The sequence below is a fragment of the Erpetoichthys calabaricus genome, chromosome 12 (assembly GCF_900747795.2).
Source record: "Erpetoichthys calabaricus chromosome 12, fErpCal1.3, whole genome shotgun sequence".
Classification (NCBI taxonomy): Eukaryota; Metazoa; Chordata; class Cladistia; order Polypteriformes; family Polypteridae; genus Erpetoichthys; species Erpetoichthys calabaricus.
The window spans coordinates 30,659,588-30,685,172 of NC_041405.2; the positions used below are offsets into that span (position 1 = coordinate 30,659,588).

Here is a 25,585-nt window from a genome sequence, read left to right on the forward strand (position 1 = left end):
TTCCTTCAAATAAATTTTACTTAAGGTATTCGACAAGATGCCAAGTAAAAAAACAAAGCTAGGAGCCAAAAAGCCTACACCTGACTCTACCATTATTGTCAAGTTTGCTGATGACACGGCTGCCTGATCTCTCACAGCAATGAGCAGGCTTACCTGGATAAAATGGAGTCTCTCACGCAGATGTCAGAACATAAGTCTTCTCCTGAATGTCAGCAAGACAAAGAAACTGATTGTGCACTTTATGGGGTGGCAGTTCACCTGCTGTTTTCTCACAATTACTAACAGAATTCAGGTGGAGAGGGTGGACAGTCTCAGATACCTCAGTGTCCACATCACAGTGGACCTGACCTGGAGCAAACACATCAACACCTCTACCATCTCAGATGCCTCAAGAGTTTTAGCCCAGAGATACTTGAAAAATGTCTATGAATCATCCATCATTGAAAGTAACAATTTAGAAACGGCATGCAACAGGACCACAAGACACTGCAAAGAGTGGTGTGGTCAGCTGAAAACATTACTGGCTGTGCACTCCCTAACTTCCTGAACAGCTACACCAAGCGAACAAAATTATCAGAGATACAAGCCATCTCAACAACAGTCTGTTCTCTTGGGAAAACACTAACACTACTTGAGGACCAGTTCAGAGAGACTGAGGAGTTTCTGTCCACAGTCAACATTATATATGATACAGTAATTCAAAAATAACTAATAAACAAGACACTACTTGCTAAGAAATAATAATATCCCAACAGAACGAAAACAAAAAACATACTAACAAAAATGACAAGTGAATAATCAAAAGATACCAAATAAATGAATAAGAAGAAAATAGTCAGAAATTAAACCTTGGCCAGACCATAACAAGCCTTTGCTAAGCAATAACACAAACTCCTTATTTCTACCTTGTTACCTAAAAATAAATTCTTCTACAAAAGCATGGAAACTTGTTAAGGTCGTTTGCACAAATGTTTGAAAGTTTTTGTTGACACATATATTACCAAGTAGAATGTTGGAAAGGAGAACTTTAGGGACCCTCAAATCTCGACTTGATGTTATTTTGGACAATCTAGGTAAATAGGATGGACGAGTTTGTTGGGCTGAATGGACAGTTCTCGTCACAGCTTTTCTAATGTTCTATCAGAGCTCTGGACTTCCTGCAACCTTGAATTGCAATAAGTGGGTTTAGGAATAGTATCATTCAATCAATCCCTACATTCACCCTTTGTCCTCCCTGTTATTCCAATTCAGGGATTTGGGAAGCTGGTACCTAATCATTTATGTAAAGTAAATTTAATTCATAAACTTACCAAGTAAGCAATAAGTTAATATAGTGGTGAGTGAGTAACCTAGTAGGACAGGACTGTAATATGCTACAGACACAGAAAATGAAACCGTAGCAAGGCAAATTATCCCTCGATGAACAGGCTGAAAATGTGCAGCCCTTAAAACAAGCTGCTTCAAAGGCAGAAGTCCGGCAGAACGCTATTAGAACTGCATGGGTGTGCGGGAGAGTGGCAGATGGGTGATAATCAACTTGAACCGCATCTTCTCTGGCTTCGGGAAGTTTAATCGTTTTCAATGATAGTTGCTCACTTCCGTCGTGATTGGAGTGCACTGTTTCACTTGATAAATGGAACTAAACGCAACATACGAACATCGCCGTGGCTCACACGATTTGTGAGATGAACAATATGATAGAAAATGTCAGCGCCGTGGTACATGAAAAGAGACTGAAACTGTCCAGTGTGCAACTTCGAGTTCTTCTTCTCCTTCTTTCGTTTTATGACACTTGACAAACAACCCAACTCTGTCTGCTCCTGAAGGCGGCGTCACGTGACTGATCAGAGTCAGCAAGTAGTCACGTGACCAGTGAATAAAGCGCGTGACTCGCGCAGCTCAGACCGCGGTCAGTTTGCCTGCCTTTCGGATCTGTTTTCTGGCCGTGTGCAGTGAGCGGTAAGTGCTGACTAGTAGCTGCCTGGACGCTAGTGCAACAAGCCAGCATCTACGGGGATTTACAGGCAGGAAGAGGACGTGTGAAGTCACAGTGGCATTAAGACAACAAGTCAGGTCCACAGGTAGGTGGCAACAAATATTTGTTTCTTGTGAAGTAAAACTCGGGTTTACATCGTGAAAAGACTGAGGATTTAAGATTTGATCATTGCTTTAAATTGTTTGCTATTCAGTATTTGCAGTTTCGTCTTGTTAAAGAAATCCTCTACAGGGTGCTAAGAGAGGAATTATGGTACTGTACGAGGAAGTCTAGAGTGGCAAAAAAAATTATATGAGGGCGGTGCAGGATCTGTATGAGGATAGGATAGTGCGAGACGAGACAAAGCAATAACCGTGAGGTGAGGTGAGGTGTGCGCTAAGAATGACAAGCCTTGTTCAAGGTGTAAATGGGATTACATGAAGGATCGACTGTCGGCGCTTTCCTGTTTGCAATGGTGATAGACAAATTGACAGGTGAGGACAGACCGGAGTCTCCGTGGACTATGATGTTCGTGGATGGCATTGTGATCTGCAGTGAGAGTACACAGAAGGTTGAGACGGACCTGGAGAGGTGGAGGTAAGGACCGGAGAGAAGGGGATTGAAAGTCTTTAGGAGTAAGACGGATTACATGTGCGTGAACGAGAGGGAAAGTGGTGGAAGGGCGGAACTGCAATGAACAGAGGTACTTCAGCTGTCCAAAGCAACGGAGGGTGCGGTAAAGAGGTGAAGAAGGCAGTGCAGACAGGGTGGAATGAATGGAGAAGAGTGGCAGGAGTGATTTGTGATAAAAGAGTACCTAGTGAGATCTGCTATGTTGTATGTTTTGGAGACGGTCGCAATTACGAAAAGACAGGAGGCATAGCTGAAGATGCTACGATTTTGAATGGTGACGATGGAGCCGCCACACCAAAGGAAAAGAGGAAGGCCAAAGAGGAGGTTTATGGATCTGGTGAGAGGGGACATGAAGGCATCTGGTGTGGCATAAAACCATGTTAAAGAAAGGGATAGATGGAGACAGATGATCTGCTGTGGCGATCCCTAAATGGGTGCAGCCGAAACATGAAGAAGAAGAAAAAAAAAATCCGCTTCATATACGGATATCTCATCAGTTTTTTTAGTTGTTCAGTTAACACGTGAAACGGCTTTAATTTACATTTTAAAATGCACTCCGCCAGATAAAGTGCAGGATCGGTCCTTTGAAAGCTGCTTTTTTTTTATTATTATTCGTACCCTGCCATGCTCCTCGCTTTCTGTGTCCTATGACTCCCTGCGCCTACTGAGTTCAGAGTAACTTGTTTGGAGAACAGAGCGAAGATGATCCGTGGCTACACACCCACTGTAGGTGAAGCAGCTAAACCGCTAGGAAAGGTGCTGTCGTTGATCAGGCTGTGAAGGTGGCATACTTTTATTGATTTTTCATTTTTGGATCTTCAATGATAATTAACAGTTTCAAAATCAAGATGTACATTTTACAGTTGACACGAGTATTTTCAAAATTCACTGTATAAACGATATAAAATTATATTCATTATTGGTGTGGCAAGGTTAAATATAAAGGCACAATTGAGGAAAACATAATATTGTGAATAAACTTATACATCTATTTATTTACAAATAGGTTTACAGATTAATCATTAATTTTCCAAGTCTTCATGTTTTTTAACAATCACCGTCATGATCGCAAAGTGAGAAATTAGTGGATGTGAAACTTCCAGCTATGTAATTTACAGTCCAGGCCCATAACCACCAAACCACACTTCTTTCTCTTTGTACAGCCTTGGGTATGAACACTGTTAACTTATTGTGAGTGTAACGTTGCTGCCTCAAAGTGTGCTTGGGCACAAGTTTGATTACCAAATGGGATGTGTTCAGCCTAGAATTCCACTGTTCTGGTATTGTTCACCTGGATCTTCTCCTGTATTACCAGACAATGTCAGTTGTCTTCTGACTTTAAACCTGAATGTCACATTACGCGACTTCTAGTCATGGGGTATGTCCGACTTACCAATTGCAGTTGCTGAGCTCTTTGCCAAGCTTGTTGCCAGACTTTGTCCACTTAAACAACAAAAAAAATGAATAGGCCTGTCACATTTACTGACGGAGTGTCATCATTCCAGTGCAGATATGCTCTCCCCTTTTTGTTACAGCCAATAACCTGCTGCTTGACTGAACTGGCCTTGTACAAAAGGTGAATAGGCATGGTGCATTCAGCTGCAGTCACAGCCTCCTTTTTTTCCCCCCTCTCTCTTTCTATTCTGGCGATGTACCTAAAACACGAGACATTAGACAGACAAGTTTCTCTTCTGTGTTTGAGGTCCACCACATTTTTTATTTCTCATCCCAGCATTATATGCATTATACTGCTGAATGAGCATTCATTGGTTTAATTTTGACTTTAGTTGTAAGGGCAGGCTTGTGTGCAAGAGAGCCGAGGACCAATGCTCATTCGGAAATACAATGAGTATAATGCAGCGGCAAGCAGTAAGTAACACAGGGGTTTTGGACTTCGCGAACAGGAGAGAAACTTGACTGTGTGATTTCTTGTTTTTTTACAACTGAGAAATCCCATGTACATAAGTATTCACAGCCTTTGCTGAATACTTTGTCGATGCACTTTTGGTAGCGGGGCGGGGGGGAGGAGTGCCAATATTGTGGCTGAACTAGCTGTAGCTGTTAATCCTTTAGCACCAGTTCTGTCAAGCAGTACTACTACAAGCAGTACTACTTCTGTCAAGCAGTACCACTACTGGGTATCACAAAAAGGGATGAATGCGACTCTGCTGGAAGGTCACCACGTAGCCAGAAAATGTGACGTGCCCAGCAATTTGAGTCGTTTAAATTGACTTGGTCGGCAAATGCGACATGTCCCATAATGTGACATCGGCTTTAAGTATCTGGCTTCACAGGAGCACACGGCCAACTCCTTGGCCCTTGACTGAAAATTGTAGGAAAAGTTATATAATGTGACACGACCCTGAGTTAGATGTAGGTATATACTTGAGTGTGCCCTACGATATGCTCTTTCTCATTTAATGGGTGGCTCTTGCCTTTTAATAATGGTGTTGTCTCTATGGATGAACATAATTCTTCACATTTTTCAAGTAGTGGGTCTTCTGTCTTCCTCAGTGCAGTGGCAGTAAGCTGTTCAAACCACCTCATTCACCATGATGGTTACTACAGTACATTGCAGTGTTAATGAATGGGGTGAAGTAAACTACACCAAGAAATTACCTACTGTATTTGTGCAAATGGAGAAATGAATAATTGAAAATAAGTAATAGTTCAGCATGTTCTAGAGCAATAATGTTTAGAACATGATGGAGATATTCCTTAACTAATTAAAATTTAGAGTAGTTTAATTGCCAGTCAAGGTATATATTGTATAAAGCCTGTAGCATAATGGGCGGCATATAAGCAATATTTATTTTGTAATACAGACACTCTTCAATCCAGCTTTAAGTGTCTGCAATTGTTTACTTCAGTGTCTCTGGGTAGAGATGATGGTGCACAGGTTGCTGTTATACTGTATATCCCACTGTGCTGCAGGTGGTCTTTGGTTTCCTTTTACATTTATCTGTAAACACCCCACAGTAACGAACAATCAGCTTCTGAATTTTTTTGAGTTTTTACTTTTCCATGCAAAATAGTATATAAGCCTAAAATGGGTAATGTACATTATCCATTCATTTTCTTGCTCTTGTTTCCAGTTCAGGTTAATAGGGAGCTGCCATGTAATTGGACAGTACCAGGTGCAAGGCAGATGCCAACTGTGAATTGGGCACCACTCCATCATAAGGCACTGATTGGAGTTAATCCTGAAATATGCTGAAGTATCATTACTGAGGTAGACTTCTGTCATATTCTCCTACTGAAGCACAAAACCAGAAAAAAGAGCAAATATACAAAAAAGACATTTCTCCCCAGTGGGAAACCCAGTGTGCATGTTTTTAAGATCTGTCTGTGGCCAAAGGCAATTCTTCTGAATTTTCCTTCTATATTCAAGCTTAAATGGCAGATCACTTGATATTATTTATTCATTGTTGGCTTACATGTGTGCTTCAGGCAGTTAGTATTCAGCTGGTGCAGAGTCAGTGTCGTCTTGATCTAGGTTAAACATGAACTGTATCTGTTTAGATTATTTTTCAAGTGGAATGATAACTGATGTCCTTCAGAGCGAGTCCTCAGGTTGTGTAAAGTCGGGGTGCCTGTAGAGAGAGAAGTTTATTTTGTTCCCATTCTGTAAAGTATTTTCTCTTGTGGAGATTTGTACAGGGTGGTCCAGATCTAATTATGCAATTATTGCATTGCATTAAAAAGTGCATAGTTCGATCTGGACCACCCTATAGTAGTAAGGATGCAGTGATAATTTGCTTCTGAATAATGATAATGGCACACTTGCACCCCCTGCTGCTGAGAAGGACTGGTTATTTATTGCAATAATATATCATACTTTTATATTCCAAAATCAGTTCAGTGCCTAATTTTGCCTGTAAAAATGCAGCCTTTGAAACTGCAGATTGAAGTGTTAGCCTATTGGCTGCCATTAACTGCAATTAAATGTATGTGATCCATTCACTCTTAATTAGATTTTAGGGCTGGGGGAGCCAAAAGTCTACACTAGCAGCCTCGGGCGCCTGCTAGTCAATCATAAGACAAGTACACTTAATCACAATGGGCCAAAAAAGAGCTGCCATTTAATTTAATATGGACATTCTATCATCTCTGTAACATTGCCCGCCTCCGTCCACTTCTGTCCTTTAACAATGCTCAAACTCTGCTTCATTGTTTTATAATGTTTCATATTGATTACTCTAATTCCCTCTTCATCGGCCTCCCTGCAAAACCTATACAGAAGCTACAGTATATTCAGAACTCCGCAGCCACACAAAGCGTTCTGCTCACATCTCTCCTGCTGTCTCCCAGCTTCACTGGTTATCGGTTCCATCAAGGATTAAATTCAAGATTCTGCTTCTCACCTACAAAGCCCTTCATAACCTTTGCCCCCCTCTACCTCACTCCGCTCCTTACACTTCTTGTCACTCTCTCAGGTCCTCGAGCAGTCATCTCCTTACTGTCCCACACACCAGACTCTCCACCTTGGGAGGCAGGCAGGTCCTTCAGTGCTATGGCCCCTCAACTCTGTAACTCTCTTCCTCAGTCTCTCTGAGATTGCTGCTCTTTCTGCACTTTTAAATCTCAACTGAAAACATTCCTCTTCTATGAACTTTTGTCTTCTGTTTAATTTTTTTATTTTATTTATTTTTTACTCTGTATGTAAAGCGATCTTGGGTTTGTGAAAGGCGCTCTCTAAATGCAACTTTATTATTATTTATTATTGTCTTTCAAATGTGAGAAGAAAACCAGAGTGCTTACAGTAAAGGTCAATATAGACATGAGGTGAACCTGAAAACTCCACAGACTTCACCATCTCAAGATTTGTATCCCATCTCCTGCAGTTGTGAGGCAGAGGCAACAAGTACTGCTCCACTTTGCTTTGCTAAAAAGTCAACGTGTTTAGTTTGTGTATTGATTTTGTTGAAATAACCTTCTCTGATTATATGATGTAATTTTCTTTAAGAAAGTAGACCTTTTGCCATATTCACAGATTTAAAACAAGTTCAATTTTCTTTAGTATGCTTTTCTTTAATTATGTTATAATTATTGCATTCAAACACTATTGAGTTCTTATCTACTTTTGGTTTCACTAACACAATACATATTAAAGAAAATTAAATACTTTTAAATAATAAATAACTGCGGTGGGTTGGCGCCTTGCCCGGGGTTTGTTTCCTGCCTTGTGCCCTGTGTTGGCTGGGATTGGCTCCAGCAGACCCCCATGACCCTGTAGTTAGGATATAGCAGGTTGGATAATGGATGGATGGATAATAAATAAATGTGCCAATGACAGGCATGCTGTTCAGAGGTAGGCTCCAGTGCCCTACGAGTCCTTGGTTCAGGTTTGTTATGTTATCAATGTACAATTTACCTACACTAAGAAAATAACTAAAGTATTTCTACTTCAGAATTTGTGTGGTTCCTTAAATTTTACATTTTTTGTTACAGAATTGTTGATAAATTAAAGATGGTCCTTAATTATCACAAAGAAATAGTTCATGGTCAACAGAGGAAATAGCTATATAATAAATTAGTTTTTATGCAAAAGTAAATTAATCGCCAGAGTCATTTGCCTAGTCAAACTGGTAAATGGGTATGAGTGGTAGCTGGAATAATTGGATTCTAATTATCAGGATAAATTCTGACATGTCCTAGGAAAGAAGCCTAGTCAGTGTGGTTATTATAATATACTGTGATGTTGCAAAGGGACCTGAGAGAAATTGAGGAAGACTGTGAAGTAATCATTACCCTGAAGAAAATAAGAAATCCATAGCAAAATATTTTAGAAATTATCACTCTGATGAAAGTCATTGTTTGCAAATGAAGAAGGTTTAAGGCTACTGTGACTCTAACTGGTCAGAGCAAGTGACTGTAAGGCATTGTAAAGCATAAGAAGGCGACGGTATGGTGGTGCAACAGTAGCACTGCTGCTCCGCAGTATGGAGACCAGGGTTTAGGTCCTGGGTCATCCCTGTGTGGAGTTTGTATGTTCTCCTTGTGTCTTTCCATTTCCTCGGAGTGCTTGTGTTTCCTCCGACCGTGAATAGCCCTAATGGGTGTGGGGCGTGTGTGTGTGTGTGTGTGTGTGCGTGCGTGAGAGAGAGTGTGTTTTCCTGTGATGGAGTGGCACCCTGTCTGAAGTACTGTTCCTGCCTTGTACCCTATGCATGCTGGGATAAGCTTCAGCCCCCCATGACCCTGCTTAGGATTAAGTAGGCTTAGAAAATGGTATGGCGTGGCATAACAAGAATACTCCAGTGTGATTTTTTTTTTTTTTTTTTTTTCCAAAAGAATTTTGGGATGACATTAAAGGATCATCAGATCTCTCTTGCTTCAGGATAAAGTCCTTTGACGATGATGTTAAATATTCCAGCATCTTTTCTAATGAATACATTATAAATGACCCCCGTGACCCTGTGTTCGGATTCAGCGGGTTGGAAAATGGATGGATGGATGGACATTATAAATGTCCAGATATCAGTCAAGTTGAAATGCTGTTGTCAGACCTAAAGTAAATAGAATGAACATTTCACTTCAAATTCTAGTTAATTGTCAGGTCTACAGAGTACAATGAAATTATGACTTGCATGTCTGTTAACCAGGCTTGAGTCAATGAAACATTTTTAAGGAATCGGTGTGCAGAAATTCCTTAAAGTTGACAGAATAATCTGTACATTTGTAAAGTGTAGGACATTGGTTTGTGTGTTCTGTAGCAGAGGTCATCAACTCTGGTCCTGGAGGACCGCCATGGCTGCAGGTTTTCATTCTAACCCTTTTCTTAAAGTAGTGACCTGCTTTTGCTGCTAATTAACTTCTTTTAAACTAATTTTAATTGACTTGCTCTTGAAAACTAAGACCCCTTAATTGTTTCTTTTTCCTTAATTAGCTGCCAAACAATAATGAGATACAAAATGAGCCAAAACATGACTAGCAAACTGTGTCCATCATACAATATCTGAAAATAAAGAACGATGAAGGTCTCAGGAATGTTGGTCTCCAAAACATTTTAACGGCGCTGTTAGAAAGAGAAAATCAACCATTTCAGAAATGTCTGCAATTGCACAATAAGAGCAGCAACAAGCCACGGAATTAAAGAACGGGTTTAACAAGAAGAATCGGTACCTCATTAAGCAGCTGGTTGGAGTTTCAGGCCCTGACTTAGTTGATCTTCTGTTGGCACCCTCACTTTAAATTTAATTTCTGTGTAGGTGCCATTTTAGGAAATAAATGAAGCAATTCAGGAGAACAAACCTTAAAAAAGCAATTCAGTTAAAATGAATTCATAAAATTCACAAGAAGTTAATTAGCAGCACAAACAGGGCACTCGTTAGAAAAAGGGTTAGAATGAGTTGGCGAACCCTGTTCTATAGTGTTTTAAACTGAAAGATTCTGTTAATTTTTCATATGAAGTAATTTATAATTTTCCCATTCATTTTTCTATTGAATATATCAGTCTGGGGCTGGCACAGGGACCTCTCCAGAGTGATGGATTAAAATCCCTGCCAGTGTGGAAGTTGGACATATTGATCGAGTTTGCATCGGTTATCATCCTGCATCTCAAAAATGTGTCTGTTAGGTTAATTGGCAGTTCAAAACTGGCCCAGGGTGTGTGTTAGGTGTGTGTTTAAGTCTGCTTTCTGTCTTAAAGCCAGTGATGTTAGGACAGCCCCTGAATTCCCTCATCATAAACTTAAGTGAATTATGAAACTGAAGAATGGATAGACCAGTTATCAATTCCTCCATCTCCTCTGTATGTCAACAAACCCTTTGTTTAACAAAAGATAAGAGTATTTTGATTTAACAAGAAATTAATGAGAAATTATAATATTTTAAAGAACTACAATAGGTGTTTATCAAATCATGGTAATATACACTTTTCCATAGATTCCAGCTTTCTCTAATCATGGTGTGATCACCTACCATAAATTCTTATTGTCAAGGGGTTCTGGTTATGTAGGTATAAACTACGATACAATGATGTATAGCAAATTAATACAAATTACATATGGGAATGTAATGAAGTGACTTGATATAAATCATGCAGAACTAGATATGAACATTTCACACAGTGGGCTGAAGTCTAGCTACTTACAAAGCTGTTTATCCTGAGATTATGATATAAGCATGACTGAAGGCTAAGTTCATTCTGTTCTTTCTAATGTTGGTTTTGATATTCTTCATCCACCCAACCTCATGTGTTTTAATTTCTCACAGTAACCACCTTATTTAAAGTTGCCAAACAAGGCTTAAGGGATCAATAGCCACACCTGCAATTTGGCAGTTAGAGAAAACAGGGGACGTTCAAGCTACTGGTTATGCAGCCACAGGGTTATTAGACTGACACATCTATGAATGCGTGTGAACAATATTTATTCTATTGATTAATGCCTTGTCGGGAAAGGTTTGTGTTTTTAAGTTATCATTGTCTAAGTTTTTTTTTTGTTTTTTTTGTTTTTTTGGTTTTACAGAAATGGGTATATTACATGTTACTCTTCTGCTGACCTTTCCAGCCGTGATTCTTGCTCTGGACAATGGGCTAATGCTGACACCACCCATGGGCTGGCTAGCTTGGGAGCGCTACCGCTGCAACATCGACTGCAGGACTGACCCTAAGAATTGTATCAGGTAGCCTAACCTTAATGAAAGAATGCTTCATAATTAAAGTATGTGTAGTACTTCTTAGTTCTCAGTGACTAAACAATTGAATAAATGCAACCACATCAAGCCTCCTTAGTTAATCCATCTACACACTAAAACCCCAGAAGATCCACAGACCTTATTAGGAACTTGTACATACAGTATTGTTGGTGTCTTCATGTATAGTTTGATAAAGCTGGAGGTCTGTTCAGTAAATATGAAACATTTATCTTGTAAAGACAATATAGTTGTGAAAGAAATCCTAAAAGTGAAGTTGTTTAGCAGGGGAATTAGAGTACTATATTGATTAGCTTCTTGTCAAGAAGAGCAGAGTAACAGTATTATTGCTCTCTCTCTTATTAGTCTGTCTTGGTTAAATGTAAGGTCAGACCAGGTCATCATCTAATCTCGGAATGGAAAACCACATATGTACTAGTCGTAAAGCATTCACTCATTTTCCACTGCTTATGTTGGACTGGGTTGCAGAGGCAAGCCTTAACAGCGAGGACCATATATCCCTTTCCTCAGCCACACTTGCCAACTGAAGCTGTGGGATCCCAAGGCATTTCCAGGCCATTGGAGAGATAAAATTCTCCCAGTGAGCCCTAGTTCTCCCCTGGTGTTCCCTTCCAGCTAGTCATGCCTGTAACCCCTCCACAGGGAGGCATCCATATCAAATGCCTGAGCCTCCTCATTTGACTTCGCTCAATGTGGAGAGTCAGTAGCTCTACTGCCAGACGCTTCTCACTCTGTCTCTAGCCTCCATGCAGAGAAATCTCATTTCAGTTGCTTGTACCCACGATCTCATTCTTTTGGTCATTACCTAAAGCTCATGATCATAGGTGAAGTTATGGGATGACTGGTAAATCAAGTGCTTTGCCTTCTGCCCACAATTTGTTTATCAGTCTCATCATCCCTTTTACCCTTGCTCATAAATAAGACCCCAAGATATTTAAACTCCTCCACTTGTGGCAGTAACGGACTTCCTACTTGGAAAGGACTGTCCAGCTTTATCCCACTGAGGACTATGGCCTCTGATTTGGAGGTGCTGATCCTCATCCCTGACACTTCACACTCTGTCAAAAACTGTCACAATGCGTGCTGTATCTGTTTACAGCCAGATAAAGCCAACACTACCATGTTGTCCTCAAAAAGCAGCAGAACTGGACACCCTCCCCTCTCTGGCTGTGCCTAGATATCCTGTCCATGAAAATCACAAACAGGACAGGAGAAAAGCACAGCCCTAGCGGAGTCTCATGCCCACTGGGAACAGTGCTGATGTTTTTCTGAGTATGCAGACACAACTTTCACTGTGATTATACAGGGACTGAATAACTCTTATTAGGGGCTATAAAAACCCCATACTCTTTCAGCACCTCCTACAGAATCCCTCAAGGAACACAGTCTCATGCCTTCTCTAAGTCCACAAAACACATGTAGACTGACTGGGCAAACTCCTATGTCCCCTCTAGGATTGTCATGAGGCAAAAGTGCTGTTCCACTGTTCCAAGGCCTGGATGGAATCCAGATTGCTCCTAATGGATCTGAGGTTCCACGACTGGGAGGAGTTTCCTTTTCAGTACCCTGGCATAAGCTTCCACTGTTTGGCTTAGGAGTGTGATCCCCTGATAGTTGGAGCACACTTTACTGTCCCCCTCTTTAAAAATGGGGACCACTGCCCTGGTATGCCACTCCAGGGACACTAGTCCTAACAATGACACAACAATGAAAATGTGTGTGAGCCAACCCAACAACGTCCAGAGCCCTCGGCATTTCTGGGTGAATCTCATCCATCAAGGGCTTTGCCACTGCAGAGTTGCTTAACTACCTCTGTGACCTCCCTCATGGAAATGGGCATTGATCACCCATTGTGGCTCTGCCTCCTCCATAGAAGATGTGTCTGTCAGGTTCAGTAACCCCTCAAAGTTTCCTTCTAGTGCCAGAATATGTCCTCAGTCTGGGTCAGCAATCCTCCCTTCTTGCTGAGAACAACCTGGTTGAAAACCTGTATTGCCCTTCTGAGCCACCTGATGGTTTGCCAGAACCTCTTTGAGCCTGAGTGATAGTCATTTTCCATGGTCTCTCTGAACTCCTCTCATAACCGAGTCTTTGCTTCCCTGACCACCATGGCTGCAGCTGTTTTGGCCTTTAGGTGCCCCTCTGCTGCTCTAGGCGTCTCCTGTGCTAACCATACATGGAAGTCCTCATTCTTCAGACTTTTTCAGACAAGAGAACAATTTTAACCAAAAAGCAGAAGTCATTAGATAGATAGATAGATAGATAGATACTTTATTAACCCCAATGGGAAATTAGCAGATTATTGCAGTCTTTGCAAGTTTCATGGTGTCATTTCTTTGAGGTAATTCTTCTATTTTTATTGTCTTTTTTTTTTCAATTCTTCTGTCTGCCACTATTTTCCCTTGGAGTCTTTTGTTTAATTATTTAATTCACATGGCTATTATGTTGTTGCAAAACTTAGAAATGTTAATGTTTTGCTTTTTTGAGCTTTATGTGTGCTAACTGTTCTATGACTGCATTCCTCCCTTTTTTTTAGTGAACGTCTGTTTCGAGACATGGCAGATCGCCTCCTGGAAGATGGCTGGCGAGAACTGGGCTACGAGTATGTCAACATCGATGACTGTTGGGCAGCAAAACAAAGGGATGAACAGGGGAGACTTGTTGCAGACCCAGAGCGCTTTCCCAGTGGCATACCAGCTTTAGCTGACTATGTTCATGCTCGTGGGCTCAAGCTGGGTATTTATGGGGACCTGGGCACATACACCTGTGGAGGTTATCCAGGAACTACCTTGGACTACATTGAAACTGATGCTTTAACTTTTGCCAGCTGGGGTGTGGACATGTTAAAACTGGATGGGTGTTATTCAAATGCCACTGAACAAGCAGAAGGTGAGTGATGGGTTCTTCCTGCTAAAGATACAGAGAAGCTTGCTACTCTGGCATGTTCAAAATGAATACTTAAAAAAAGTAAAGCAGTAAAGACAAAAAAACGAGAAAGATATTTTGTTTTTTGGATGGAGGGAGTTGATGGCTTTGACACTGAGATGACATCTGTGACCGACTCGTATTGGAGGCACACATCTAGTAATGAAGAGGAGAACTGGAATGTCGCTTTCAGTGCAGTTCTCTAAGTTGAGTTCAGTAATATTTAGACATTGATTGTGTGTGTGTGTGTGTGTGTGTGAGAGAGATTGCTAATGCTGCCATTCAGTCTCACAGACTGTCTTTGATGTTAGTAGCCTGGAAACTGTTAAGATTTTATTATTACTGTAATTAGAGGACCATTCAAGGATCATTGCACAGTTTGATGTGGACAGAATGAGTACATTTCTTTGATTATGTTTCACTTGTAGGATATCCTCTCATGTCGAAGGCTCTTAATGCTACAGGTCGTCCAATTGCCTTTTCCTGCAGCTGGCCTGCCTATCAGGGGGGGCTTCCTCCACAGGTATGTTGATTGCCCTTTTTTTTTGGTCAGTCTCTTTCACACTTGCACTCTTCCAGCCCCTTACCCAATTTTCCCCTGCTGACATTTCTCTTTCACATTCTTATGCTGCCCACAGAAAATACTCTGTGTCTTGTTGTAACCCTTGGGAGATTGTAAGTAAATGAAATATTAAATCACACAGGCCTACTAGCTTTTTGTCCAGAATGATAAAGGAACATTTTTGTTTGTGGCTGCTGCAAAGTCTCTTCCAGTAAACTTTATATTTATAATTTACATTTAAGGAAAAATGTTAATATTCTGTTTAACACACATTAAATTATTCATTTGTTGCAAACAGGTAAATTGACACTACTTTTTGCTGAATTATTTTTGAATAGTGTATTTTAATCAAAAATAGGATTTGTTGCTATTCTGCAGTTAAAAATGACTTATTCGCCTGAAAGTTGCTACAGGCTGGCATTTTATTAAAACTGAATTTAGGCACACAGTGGTATGGCAAAGCACTTACACAAAGGCCATTCATTTTGAATAATTTTATATTGCCAGAAGGCAGATTCAGGAAGTTTCACAAATAACAAAGCTTTTACTACAGCAGTCATCAAAATGGTGCTGTCAAGAATGGGCTTGATGCTTCTCTCCAAGTCTTTATGCCTGCTTTGGGCTTCCCTTTTCTATCGTTTGTCTCTGGAGCCTTCTCTCTGTGCCTGTTGCTATGTAATGTTTATTTGTAGACCTCACGTGATGAGAGTGCTGGAAACAAACTGAGGTAAACTCCGATGGCATTTTGCTCAAACACTCTGCAGCAGCCATCAGAGCTCTGTGGTTGAGTGGTTTGTGCATTCTTTCCTCTTTTATTTATTGACCTTTCATTATGTTTCTTTAATACTTCTGAGTTTTGTCTCAGGGATTTGGGATGGTGCTTGGATTTCCTGTATTTCAACATTCTGCTTTTTTTTTGGATACTTTTAACGTGTTTGCCCTGATTAGAGTTGGCCTCTTTAACATAATACTTTCTTTGTGTTTTGCCTATCAGCTTAGGGATATGTTTAAATAAATACTTTTACTTAATTTATTTTGTGCTTTAGTATTGGCCTCGCCCTGATCTGCTGTACATTTTTCATACAAAATGGTCAGCTAGTTTTTAAGGAGTTCTGCGCTGCACAGCATTCACCTGTCTTGGACGTGACTGCAATTAAAAAGTTTAACATTTCATCGTCAGGTTGAGTCAAAATGTTTTCTACCATTTTACTCAAAATGTCACTGGTCATGAAGTGTAAGCTGGATTTTATAACTTGATTGACAATTTGGCTTGCCGTCCATCCAGCTCGTGATTATTAGGATCTGCAGTACATCAGAACAACACTGGGCGGAAGGTAGGAAGCAACCTTAGAATGGCATCTATCTGTTGTAGGGCTCACTCATACACACACGCTCACCTAGACTAACTGAGACTTATACAAGGCCAGTTTAGAATATCCTATCAGCCTAACCTGAAAGTCTTCAGGATATGAAATGAGGTCTGGAGTACTTGGACAATAACTCATACAAATACCGTATGACCGTAATGTGCATAAACCATGAGGGCAGTGAATGGATTGAAATTTGGATCCAGCCTCCTGGAGGTGTTACATAGCAGCACTATTCGACCTTTCTTTTTTTGTATATTGCAATATGTAAGAGCTTGGGTGCAAGTTTAAAAATGTAAATACAAGGGTAAATCAAAAAGTGAAGGCAATTTAAAAATCACGAGGTAACCAGAACGCATAGAACCGACACAATACAGTATGTTTCAGATGGCATATGGGTAGTTTGAACATACACAGCACAGAGTTCTGCCATTAGTCTAGTTGAAGCCAAGGTTGAATGAACATGGGTGCTCAAGTGCAGGATTGCACCATTGTTGATCATCGCACTGTAGTAAGATTTGTTTGGGCAGAGGGAGTAAACCTGCTAAAATAAACCAAAAATGTTGGCTTGTGCAGATCAGTAAGCTGTTTGGGTACCCATCTTGCACAGAATTCATGGTACCCCAAGTCATTATGCACCATGGCATGTGCAGATCTGTAGATGGTACCCAAGTGTGCAGCAACAGTGGACAATGTAATCCATTGGTCTTCTCTGATGAAAGCATTCACTATGTTGATGTGTGTTTGTATGCACAATGTATCTCAAATGTATCTTGGCAGTTACACCTGTTCTTCCTACTTTAAACTTTTTTCTACTTATTCATAAGGGCAGCACGGTGGCACAGTGGGTAGTGCTGCTGCCTCGTAGCAAGGAGACCTGTTCGCTTCCCGGGTCCTCCCTGTGTGGAGTTTGCATGTTCTCCTCGTGTCTGCATGGATTTCCTCCGGGTGCTCCGGTTTCCTCCCACAGTCCAAAGACATGCAGGTTAGATGCATTGGCGATCCTAATTTGTCCCTAGTGTGTGCTTGGGGTGTGTGTGTGTCCGTCCTGTGGTGGGTTGGCGCCCTGCCCGGGGTTTGTTTCCTGCCTTGCACCCTGTGCTGGCTGGGATTGACTCCAGCAGACCCCCCGTGACCCTGTAGTTAGGATATAGCAGGTTGGAAAATAACTGACTGATTCATAAACTTTTCACTGTGTCATGCTGTTTTCAATCCCATAGTGAACCAACACCCTTCAGTGAATTTCAGCAGGTTTCACTCTCTCTGCTCTAATAAATCTCACTATGTCCAGTTGTTCACCAATGGTGTAATCCCACAGTAGGGCGTCCATATTCATTTGACCTTCGCTTCAACTAGACTAACACCAGAGCGTAGCACTGTGAGTGTTCAAGCTACCAGTAAGCCGTCGCAAACATGTTGCATTGTGTCCACGTAATTTTCAATTTTGCCTTTACTTATTGATTCGTATTTGTATATGAAAGTGAAACGTCTTTTGCATTCTTTTTCAAGTTTTCACAACCGCCTGCGATCTCCCAGTCATAACTGTCTGTTGGTGAGAGGAGTCTGGAGGAGTTGGCGTTTTAACCTTCTGCTGACTGTGCTGTATACTGTAAAGGGTTTTAAAGGGCACTAAGATAACTTCACAAAAACAAAAAATGCTGTTCTTTGCATTTTCTTTCTTTTATAGCAGTAATACACCCTTTATCTGGGGCACTGTTTTGAATGATAGTCTAGATGGTTATCTGCTTTGTTTTTGTTCTTTCTTTGCCAACATTTGAATTTTTACCGGTTGCAAAATATATTTTTTATTGTATTCACGAGGGGCGTTCAAATATAAACAGGAATTTATGAGTTACGCTTTATTTATTGAATATAATGAAACACCTTACGTGCTATTTTTCTGTGTAGTCTCCTGCCACTGCAATACATTTGTTCCAGTTCTCAGGAAGCTCCTAAATCCCAGAAGAGTTGAAGTCTCTTTGACTGCATGTTGATCCATTCTTGCTCGGCGTCAATAACCTCCTCATTCGACTTGAATTTCTTCCCTCCTAAACATTCCTTAAGTGGACCAAAGAGATGACAGTGTGACAGATTAAGGTCTCTGTGACCCCTTGAACCCTCAGACTACACGTCAGTCACCAGGTAAAAGTCCAAATATTATATTTATTTAGACAAAACGTGCACAAAGCACCCTCTTCTCCACAATACTCAAATACAATAAACAATCAATAAATCAATAATCCTCCTCACTCCCAGACGCGTTGCCACCCTTCCACCCAGTTCAGCTCAACGTCTGGGATTTCCCATCATCCTTTTATATTCCCTGACCCGGAAGTGGTTCCAACCCTACAGTCCATGTGATTCTTTATCACTTCCGGGTCAGGTAAAAAGCCCTTTTCTTCATCCCGTAAGCACGTCATTTCCTTTGTCGCCTTGCCTACGACGTACTTCCGGGTTATAGGGCACAAACAACTCTCTGGGCCTCCCTGCAGCGTCGCATTCTTGGGTTTTATTTCAGTTGCTAATAACTGACTATACTCGCCAGCATCTGCAGACAACAGTAAAACTTGTCAGTTAAGCCTGCCTCTTTTAGTTTTAAAATGATCCAATCACAAGGCCTGCTAGTAGCACCTAAGGTATACCGCTTGACCACCAGGGGTCATCATTGATTCACATGACACCACCAAACACAATGGCGTTTTAATGACTATTTTTTGGCCATTCAGCAATGATGTTGGAACAGAAAAGCCATTTAACTGCATCAGACCCTGGTGTCGATGTGTTTTGATTATCATATATCACTTCTGTTTTCTAGATTTTATTCTCTTTTTTTTTCTAAACTATTTAAAAAATAAATATACCTCAGACTTTTTATTTTAGGATCACTGACCCCTTATCAGAGTTTGCCACTTATGAATAAAAAATGATCTGCTAAATTCCTGGCATAATTCCCTACAGAGAGATAATCCTGTCTGCTTGCTTTTGAACTTTAACTGTCCACTGGGGCGCCTTATCGAAAGGGGGTCCTGTGTCTGAGAGGAGGTGTGAGAGACATGATTACATTTAAAACAGATCAGTGTTACATTTTAATATTAAATCTCATCACACAGCAATAGGGGCTGTGAGTCTGATGATGATGCTGTTAAATCGTCTTTCCGAAATGATGAGGCAGTCTAAGCTACTGGGGTGTGTGAGTGTGTTTGTGTGTGAGGTTTATTATGATGTCATAAATATATAGAAAAAAATACTTTTTAAAAACCACACTTACATCACTCGTAAAATAAAAGCGTGGGGGCTTTTCATCAATCAACATTCAAAAAACACTTCTTAAAATCTTAGCAAAAGCGCCCACGCTTTTATTTTACAAGTGATGTATGAGAGACTTGTTTTATTACTTTTTAGTACACTTTTTAACTTAATATAAGCGTGGTTTTTTATATATAATAATTATTTTCAACTTTTTAGTCCTGGGTTTGTTTTAGTATAATTTTGTAATCAATATTTTAACACTTCCTTTTAATATTTCTGTTACTAGCGCCATCTATTGGTGAAATCTTGAACTATTCTTCATATGAAAATTTCTTTTTAAAGCAGTGTCAAGACAGCAACAAGTGGGGGACTGGCTGGGGGCAAATGAGAGACTGCTTTGCGTGGGCACTTGAGAATTGAGCAAGTGGGTGACCCGGCTGAACTATCAATATGGGCAACTACTTGAGTAAGAAGGAAGTGAGAGGCAACCAGTCTTAGTTTGTCTCTGTTCCTTTTAACTTTGTATTCTTTCTTCAATTGTCCCCGTGTTGTGTGTTTAAAGAGGCAGATACACAGGAGAGTTGGAGGTCTTACAGTAGATGGCACTCCACTGGCAGTGGTGTTTGATTTGCCCTCTTTATTTTCTATTTGAGATGTTCTGTAACTGATGTGGAACAGCCTGCAAACTATTACAAAAACAAAGAGGGAGAAAGACCTTATAAAGATGGAAAAAGCAGCTAAAGATCTGCCAAAGTGTAAGCCACAGTCTGGGCTTGAGGAGACGGGCGAAGGAGTGAATCGGCCAGGGCTTCACAATGCAGCATCCTTCAGTCAGGTCAGCTCAGGGTGGGAAGCATCCACCACATGACACAACTGTGTGGGATCCCAGTTGGCAACCCCCCAGGCAGACACACGGTCCAGTCCAACCCTCCAAAAATGACCATCAATCATGGGTGTCCCCTTGGTCTGCTCCAGCCTCTCAGATCCTGTGAGCCGGACCACCCCAGGGAATCGCACCACATGGCAGTAGTGCTGCAACTGACGCTCCCTCAACAATGCAGGCAATGTGCCTCGTTCGGGACTCCGTGAGCAACCACTTGTTCGACATTCTGGGGGGCACGTCCGTTAGGCAAGAGCTAAAAGAACTGTAAAGGCAATATTTTCTTTTTGTTTTAAAAGGCAGTTAACATATTTTTTTAATTGTGTGGGATGGAAACTTAACGATTTTCATAAGTAAGATTACTTGTGCTTAACTTGTTTTCTATAGAAGTGCACCACATGGTGCAGGTTTTTTTTCCATTGTAAATGTCATTACTATCTGAACAGTGTGAAGTTCTCAACACAGCAAATCCATGAACTTTCCCAACTACCTCAGCTGACTACGACCACTTGTGGGAGGGCGGGCTTCCCATTCCATCTTTAAATTCTGCCATGACACTGACTGTCAGTATCCGGTAATCTTTTCTTTCTTTCTCTCTCTCAGATTAACTACACTGTGTTAGGTGAGGCCTGTAACCTGTGGAGGAATTATGACGACATTGAGGACTCCTGGGGTAGCGTCTTGAGCATTGTGGACTGGTTCTTCAACAACCAGGATGTGCTACAGCCCGCCGCTGGGCCAGGAAAGTGGAATGATCCGGATATGGTGGGCTTTTATTTTACAAAAAAAAAAAAAAGACATTTGATGGAGTCGTCCAACTTGCGCTGTATTTCTAAGCATGAACTTTTTATTTCATATATTTTAGTTAATCATAGGCAACTTTGGCCTCAGTCTGGAGGAATCCAAATCTCAGATGGCTCTTTGGGCAATTTTGGCAGCACCACTCTTCATGTCCAATGACTTGCGCACATTATCTGATGAAGCTCGGGCAATTCTACAGAACAAGATGCTGATCTCAATCGATCAGGACCCCTTGGGCATTCAGGGTCGCCGAGTCATCAAGGTACCAATCACAAATATTAAGATTCATCTGGCCACTTACCAGTGGCGTAGCTAGGGGTGATGGAGTGGACGGTCCGCCCCGGGCGGCATTATTGGCCAAAAGGCTCAGTGCAACTCGTGTGTAAGCAGCAGGGTTCGGAATAATATCACTCATGAAGTAAAAAAGTAAAATTCTGATTTTTCTCCACAAATGCTTCAAAAAATAATTTTCAGACTGTCCTTCTGTGATGGCATCAGACACAGCAGTTGAAATTTATGAGGCAATAACAAAAACAAATACATTACACCGATTAATAATTTCTAGGAAGATAACCAATTTATAATTTTGTTTTGTCATCAATCCGAATGCATTCTTGCTCTGCGCAGAAAACATCTCCACCTATCACTTGCACAGTACACTGGTTCTGCTTTTCGTAGCGTAATTATATTAAACTAATAATTAGAACACGGCTTATCAGTGCGTATGTACTATATTTTTTGTCTAGATAATGCTTTTAAATAATGAAAAATGATTGCGGTTTCTCTATATATGAATAAATCTATGCAAAATTTATCTTAATTTGTTTCTATACGTCATTTTAATTTAAATAGGTTCATATATTCAGAAATGTTGAAGGTGTGGAAGTAAAAAAAAAAAAACTAAACTTTCCCAAGGAAGACCGGACAAGTTCAATCAATTAGATTTTTTTATTCAGTCACAGATGAGTACGTGGATTCTACGTTCCAAGGCAGAAGAGCAAAGTTACATTTTTGTCCATTGGTTTTTGTACCTTTTTTTCTGCCTTCCCCTTATTTCTTTAAAGATTAACATAATATTGTTTACTTAAGCATTTTATTTTATTACGCTAATGGGCCATCTGTTCTTATTTTTTTTTCCACTTGTCAGATAGACCCTAAAGAAGGAAAGGTCAGCTCTCTTGTGTCAAATCGACACGTTCCTAAGAAACTGGAAATTGTCTTTGGTCAGCTTGCTGGACCCTGTCTTATGACAGACGCCTGTATGAATAACCTGCTGTTCTAGAAAAATGGCTTTGTCAGCTATTAACCCTTAGTAGCTTGCAAGCAGTTAATTTTTCTTTCACAAAAGGCGGCAAACTGAAGCACCTGACCGCACCAAGTGGCACAAACTCGAGCTACGCCACTGGGACTTACCACACCATTCACAGAAATCACATCTCATAGAGAAATAAACAAGCAAGACTGAAATCTGTCAACATGTTAACTGGCTTCCTTGCTGATAATTTTATTATGTTATGTTCTTGGGAGCAGGTATTCCAAAACAGTCTCGGACACACAGAGCAGAGTGTTTATGATCTAAGGGACTTTTTCCAGTTTAGCAGTAATTAATAATTCTGATTTAAAGATGACAATAAAAATGTTCCTAACAAGGTGAGATTGCAGACACCCTAAGGTCAGTAGAATTATTACAAATGGACCTGGGAAGATACAGTATGTAGTGAAGAGATTTAATTTTAATAAATGCTTTACACAAATAAAGCAAAAATACTTGCACAAACCACACTGGAGGAAAAGTTGAAGGAGTGATACCTTTTTTTAGTTTAGACTAGGGGTCTATGCCCCCCACTCACCAACCCCCGGGCCTGCGCTAGCCACTAGCCTCTTTGCAGTTCTGCTGCTCAAGTATGGGGATGTGGATCTACAATTTAAACAGATTTTTATTTTCATGGAAATTGTTACATATGCGTAATAGACCTAACTCTTTTACATTACAGCGGGTAATTAAGCATAGTAAAATGTAATCATTTGAAAGTAAATTCTGTTTCATGTTGTGTTAATTATTTGTTGACTAATATGATTTTGTTCTGTTTGGCATTGAAATTAACACGCAAATACTTTTTAAACTTCAGTAAAAACAATATTTGGAATTCAATTTTTGTCGATATCGAATTAAATTTTGATTCTGTGTTTGGACTTTCATTGTGACAACGCAACGTATAACTGCTTGTGATTGAATTTCATTTCTTTCTCTCCATTAAATTAAACGACTTTTTCGAATGTTTGGCTCTGAGATTTGTTGTCTTTGCAAAAGCTATTCTAACGGGAAACTGTTAACGTTTTAATACGAATGGCATATCAAGATCTCCTTTGTTGTGTAGATTTACTATATTGCCTTTCTTGGATACATCCTTCTTTCTACAGTAATTTGTGTGGTGGACGACTGGACGGTGTTAACAGTTGTAGATATTCTATGGGATATTGTAAGCTGATGTTTTCATGATCTGCACGATCACCACCAACTGTTTCAGCAGAGTCTATTGATACGCATTTAACCAATTTGCTGTGTAACTGATCGACATATTTGGCGTTAATTCATTCGACTTCATTGTTTCTCATGCTAGGATTGCCCGTGTACTCATTTTTTCTGTTGATAACCCTTTGTGATCAAATTCTTCAATAAGATTTGGACATATTACGTCGTCTTTAATTGGGAACTTAAAGTGAGGAAAACATTAAAATTTATAAGAACTGAGAGAGCAGGAACTGTGTCTGTCAAAAGCATTCACACAAATGAGAGGTGAGAGGACCGTGTGCGCGGTTGAATATGGTTGAGAGGAGGGCGGGACTTGGAAAAAAATCTCACGGCCAAAGTCTCGTCACAGGATTTTATTGTAATCGAGAGCTATCAAGAGGAAACCCGTTAAAAGAGGTTAATCATTATTAAGGCAATCAACACATTCCAGTGTGCTCTTCAACAAGCGCTTAGGGCCACAGTTTGAAGATGGCGAAGGGTCAAGTTTGCATGTACGTTAGGTATCAGAACTTGGAGGTGTCAGCTGACTGAGCCAACAGTATTGGCATTTATAGACTCAAATTATTTTTCTTTCCCCCCCCAGGAGAAGAGTAACATTGAGGTGTATTTGCGTCCACTGGCTAAATCTGCCAGTGCTGTTGTCTTCTTCAGCCGTAGAACAGACATGCCTTACCGGTACCAGACTTCATTGAAGAATCTGAACTACACCTCCGGTGTTTACATGGTAAAGCCATATGACTGGGGCGAGTATGCATGTGAAAATAACAAAGCTGGCATTCATTGTAGTTTGGTGGGTTTCAGGGTGAGAGGGTGGGGGTTCTGGTAAACTTAAATTTGTGGACAGCAGAGAATTTTTTTGTGAGGCAAAGGACATCGCAAAAACATTAGCTGGGAGGAAATGCTGATGAAAATGTGGTGCGCCCCTTCAAAAAATTAAGACAAATGCAGCCCTTTACACAAGTATCTAAAATCTTTTTGCGGCTTTTTTTTTTTTTCTCACATGTAGCACCCTTCGTGCTGAACAATATTCAAATATATTTTGTCTACATGTTCAAGCAAGTAGAGAATCTGAAGCTGTACTGTTTGAGTTCAAGCTGAATCCCTAAAAACTGCCAGCCATCATAATCTTGAATATGTTAAGAGTTCAGAGTGCTGGGTGAATATGGAGCGGTAGACTTGAACACGTGATGGAAACAAAGCAAGCAGCCGAAAAACTGGTTTTTATTATCAAGTAATGGCATGAAAAAACTTATTTGGCAGTTACACTGCTAGAGTCCACTCCCTTCTTTGTGCCCAGAGACGGACACTTAAATACGGAGTACAGTTTCAGGACCAAAAAAAGGAGAAATCCCCTCTTAGCACTGGACAAAGGCCCTCAACATGCAGGCATTAGTCTGTAATACAGTATAGCCCACCAACACTATCATAATTAATAGAAAATCTTTTTCCTTTCTTCCCTCAGGCTCATGATGTTTTCACTGGCGAGATGGTACAAAACCTTAGTGATGCCACAAATTTTACCATCACCATAAACCCCTCTGGTGTGGTCATGTGGTACGTCTATCCTGTAAAACTGAGAGCGCCTGCCCAAGACAGAGGAGGTGATCTGAACATATGGCCTGTACTAAAGAAGCCCGTCAAAGCGGCACAACCTTTTGAACTCTAATTATTGGCCCATTTCCGGTGAAAGCCAGTGGCACTGGCAAGTGTGTACTTCTGGCATCTTCTAATTTGCACTACTGATGATTTTTAAATGATCAAATAGAAATCCGCTGAAATGAATATCTTACTTGAAAACTCAGGTTTTAAAATTCACATGAATGCTTTCATATTATTTTTCAATTGTAATACATATTTAATTAAAAAATAGAAGATACAGGTTTGGGAAGACCCCACTGTGTGAAATGAGTACTTTTAGCTGCAGTTTACTGTTAGAAACTCAGAAGTTCGCTCTTCATTTATCTTTGGCATCTCAAAGCTGTTGTGCTGTAAAATGCTCTGT

At 40.4% G+C, this 25,585-nt stretch overlaps 2 protein-coding genes across 3 annotated transcripts in view; both read left to right on the plus strand.

The window, feature by feature from the left end:
* triobpb (TRIO and F-actin binding protein b) overlaps positions 1 to 25,585 on the plus strand; it is a 287,315-nt gene that overhangs the window by 102,599 nt on the left and 159,131 nt on the right. The gene's annotated exons all lie outside the window — the stretch shown is intronic.
* naga (N-acetylgalactosaminidase, alpha) lies at positions 1,870 to 25,488 on the plus strand. Of its 2 annotated transcripts, none has more exons than XM_028815326.2 (8): positions 1,870 to 2,081; positions 11,080 to 11,236; positions 13,803 to 14,155; positions 14,620 to 14,714; positions 20,853 to 21,014; positions 21,115 to 21,312; positions 24,167 to 24,307; positions 25,046 to 25,488. In XM_028815326.2, exons 2-8 carry the CDS (start codon positions 11,082 to 11,084, stop codon positions 25,247 to 25,249), a joined length of 1,308 nt encoding a protein of 435 aa, XP_028671159.1. In that variant the 5' UTR covers positions 1,870 to 2,081; positions 11,080 to 11,081; the 3' UTR covers positions 25,250 to 25,488. The 2 variants fall into 2 exon arrangements, with proteins under 2 accessions (XP_028671159.1, XP_051790811.1); XM_051934851.1 differs by lacking the exon at positions 1,870 to 2,081 and adding an exon at positions 10,814 to 10,939.

Excerpts from the sequence above, each read along its gene's own strand:
- naga (XM_051934851.1), top strand. Across the intron at positions 11,237-13,802 it reads GACCCTAAGAATTGTATCAG|TGAACGTCTGTTTCGAGACA; the intron begins GTAGCCTAACCT and ends CCTTTTTTTTAG. Across the intron at positions 21,313-24,166 it reads AGGGTCGCCGAGTCATCAAG|GAGAAGAGTAACATTGAGGT; the intron begins GTACCAATCACA and ends TTCCCCCCCCAG.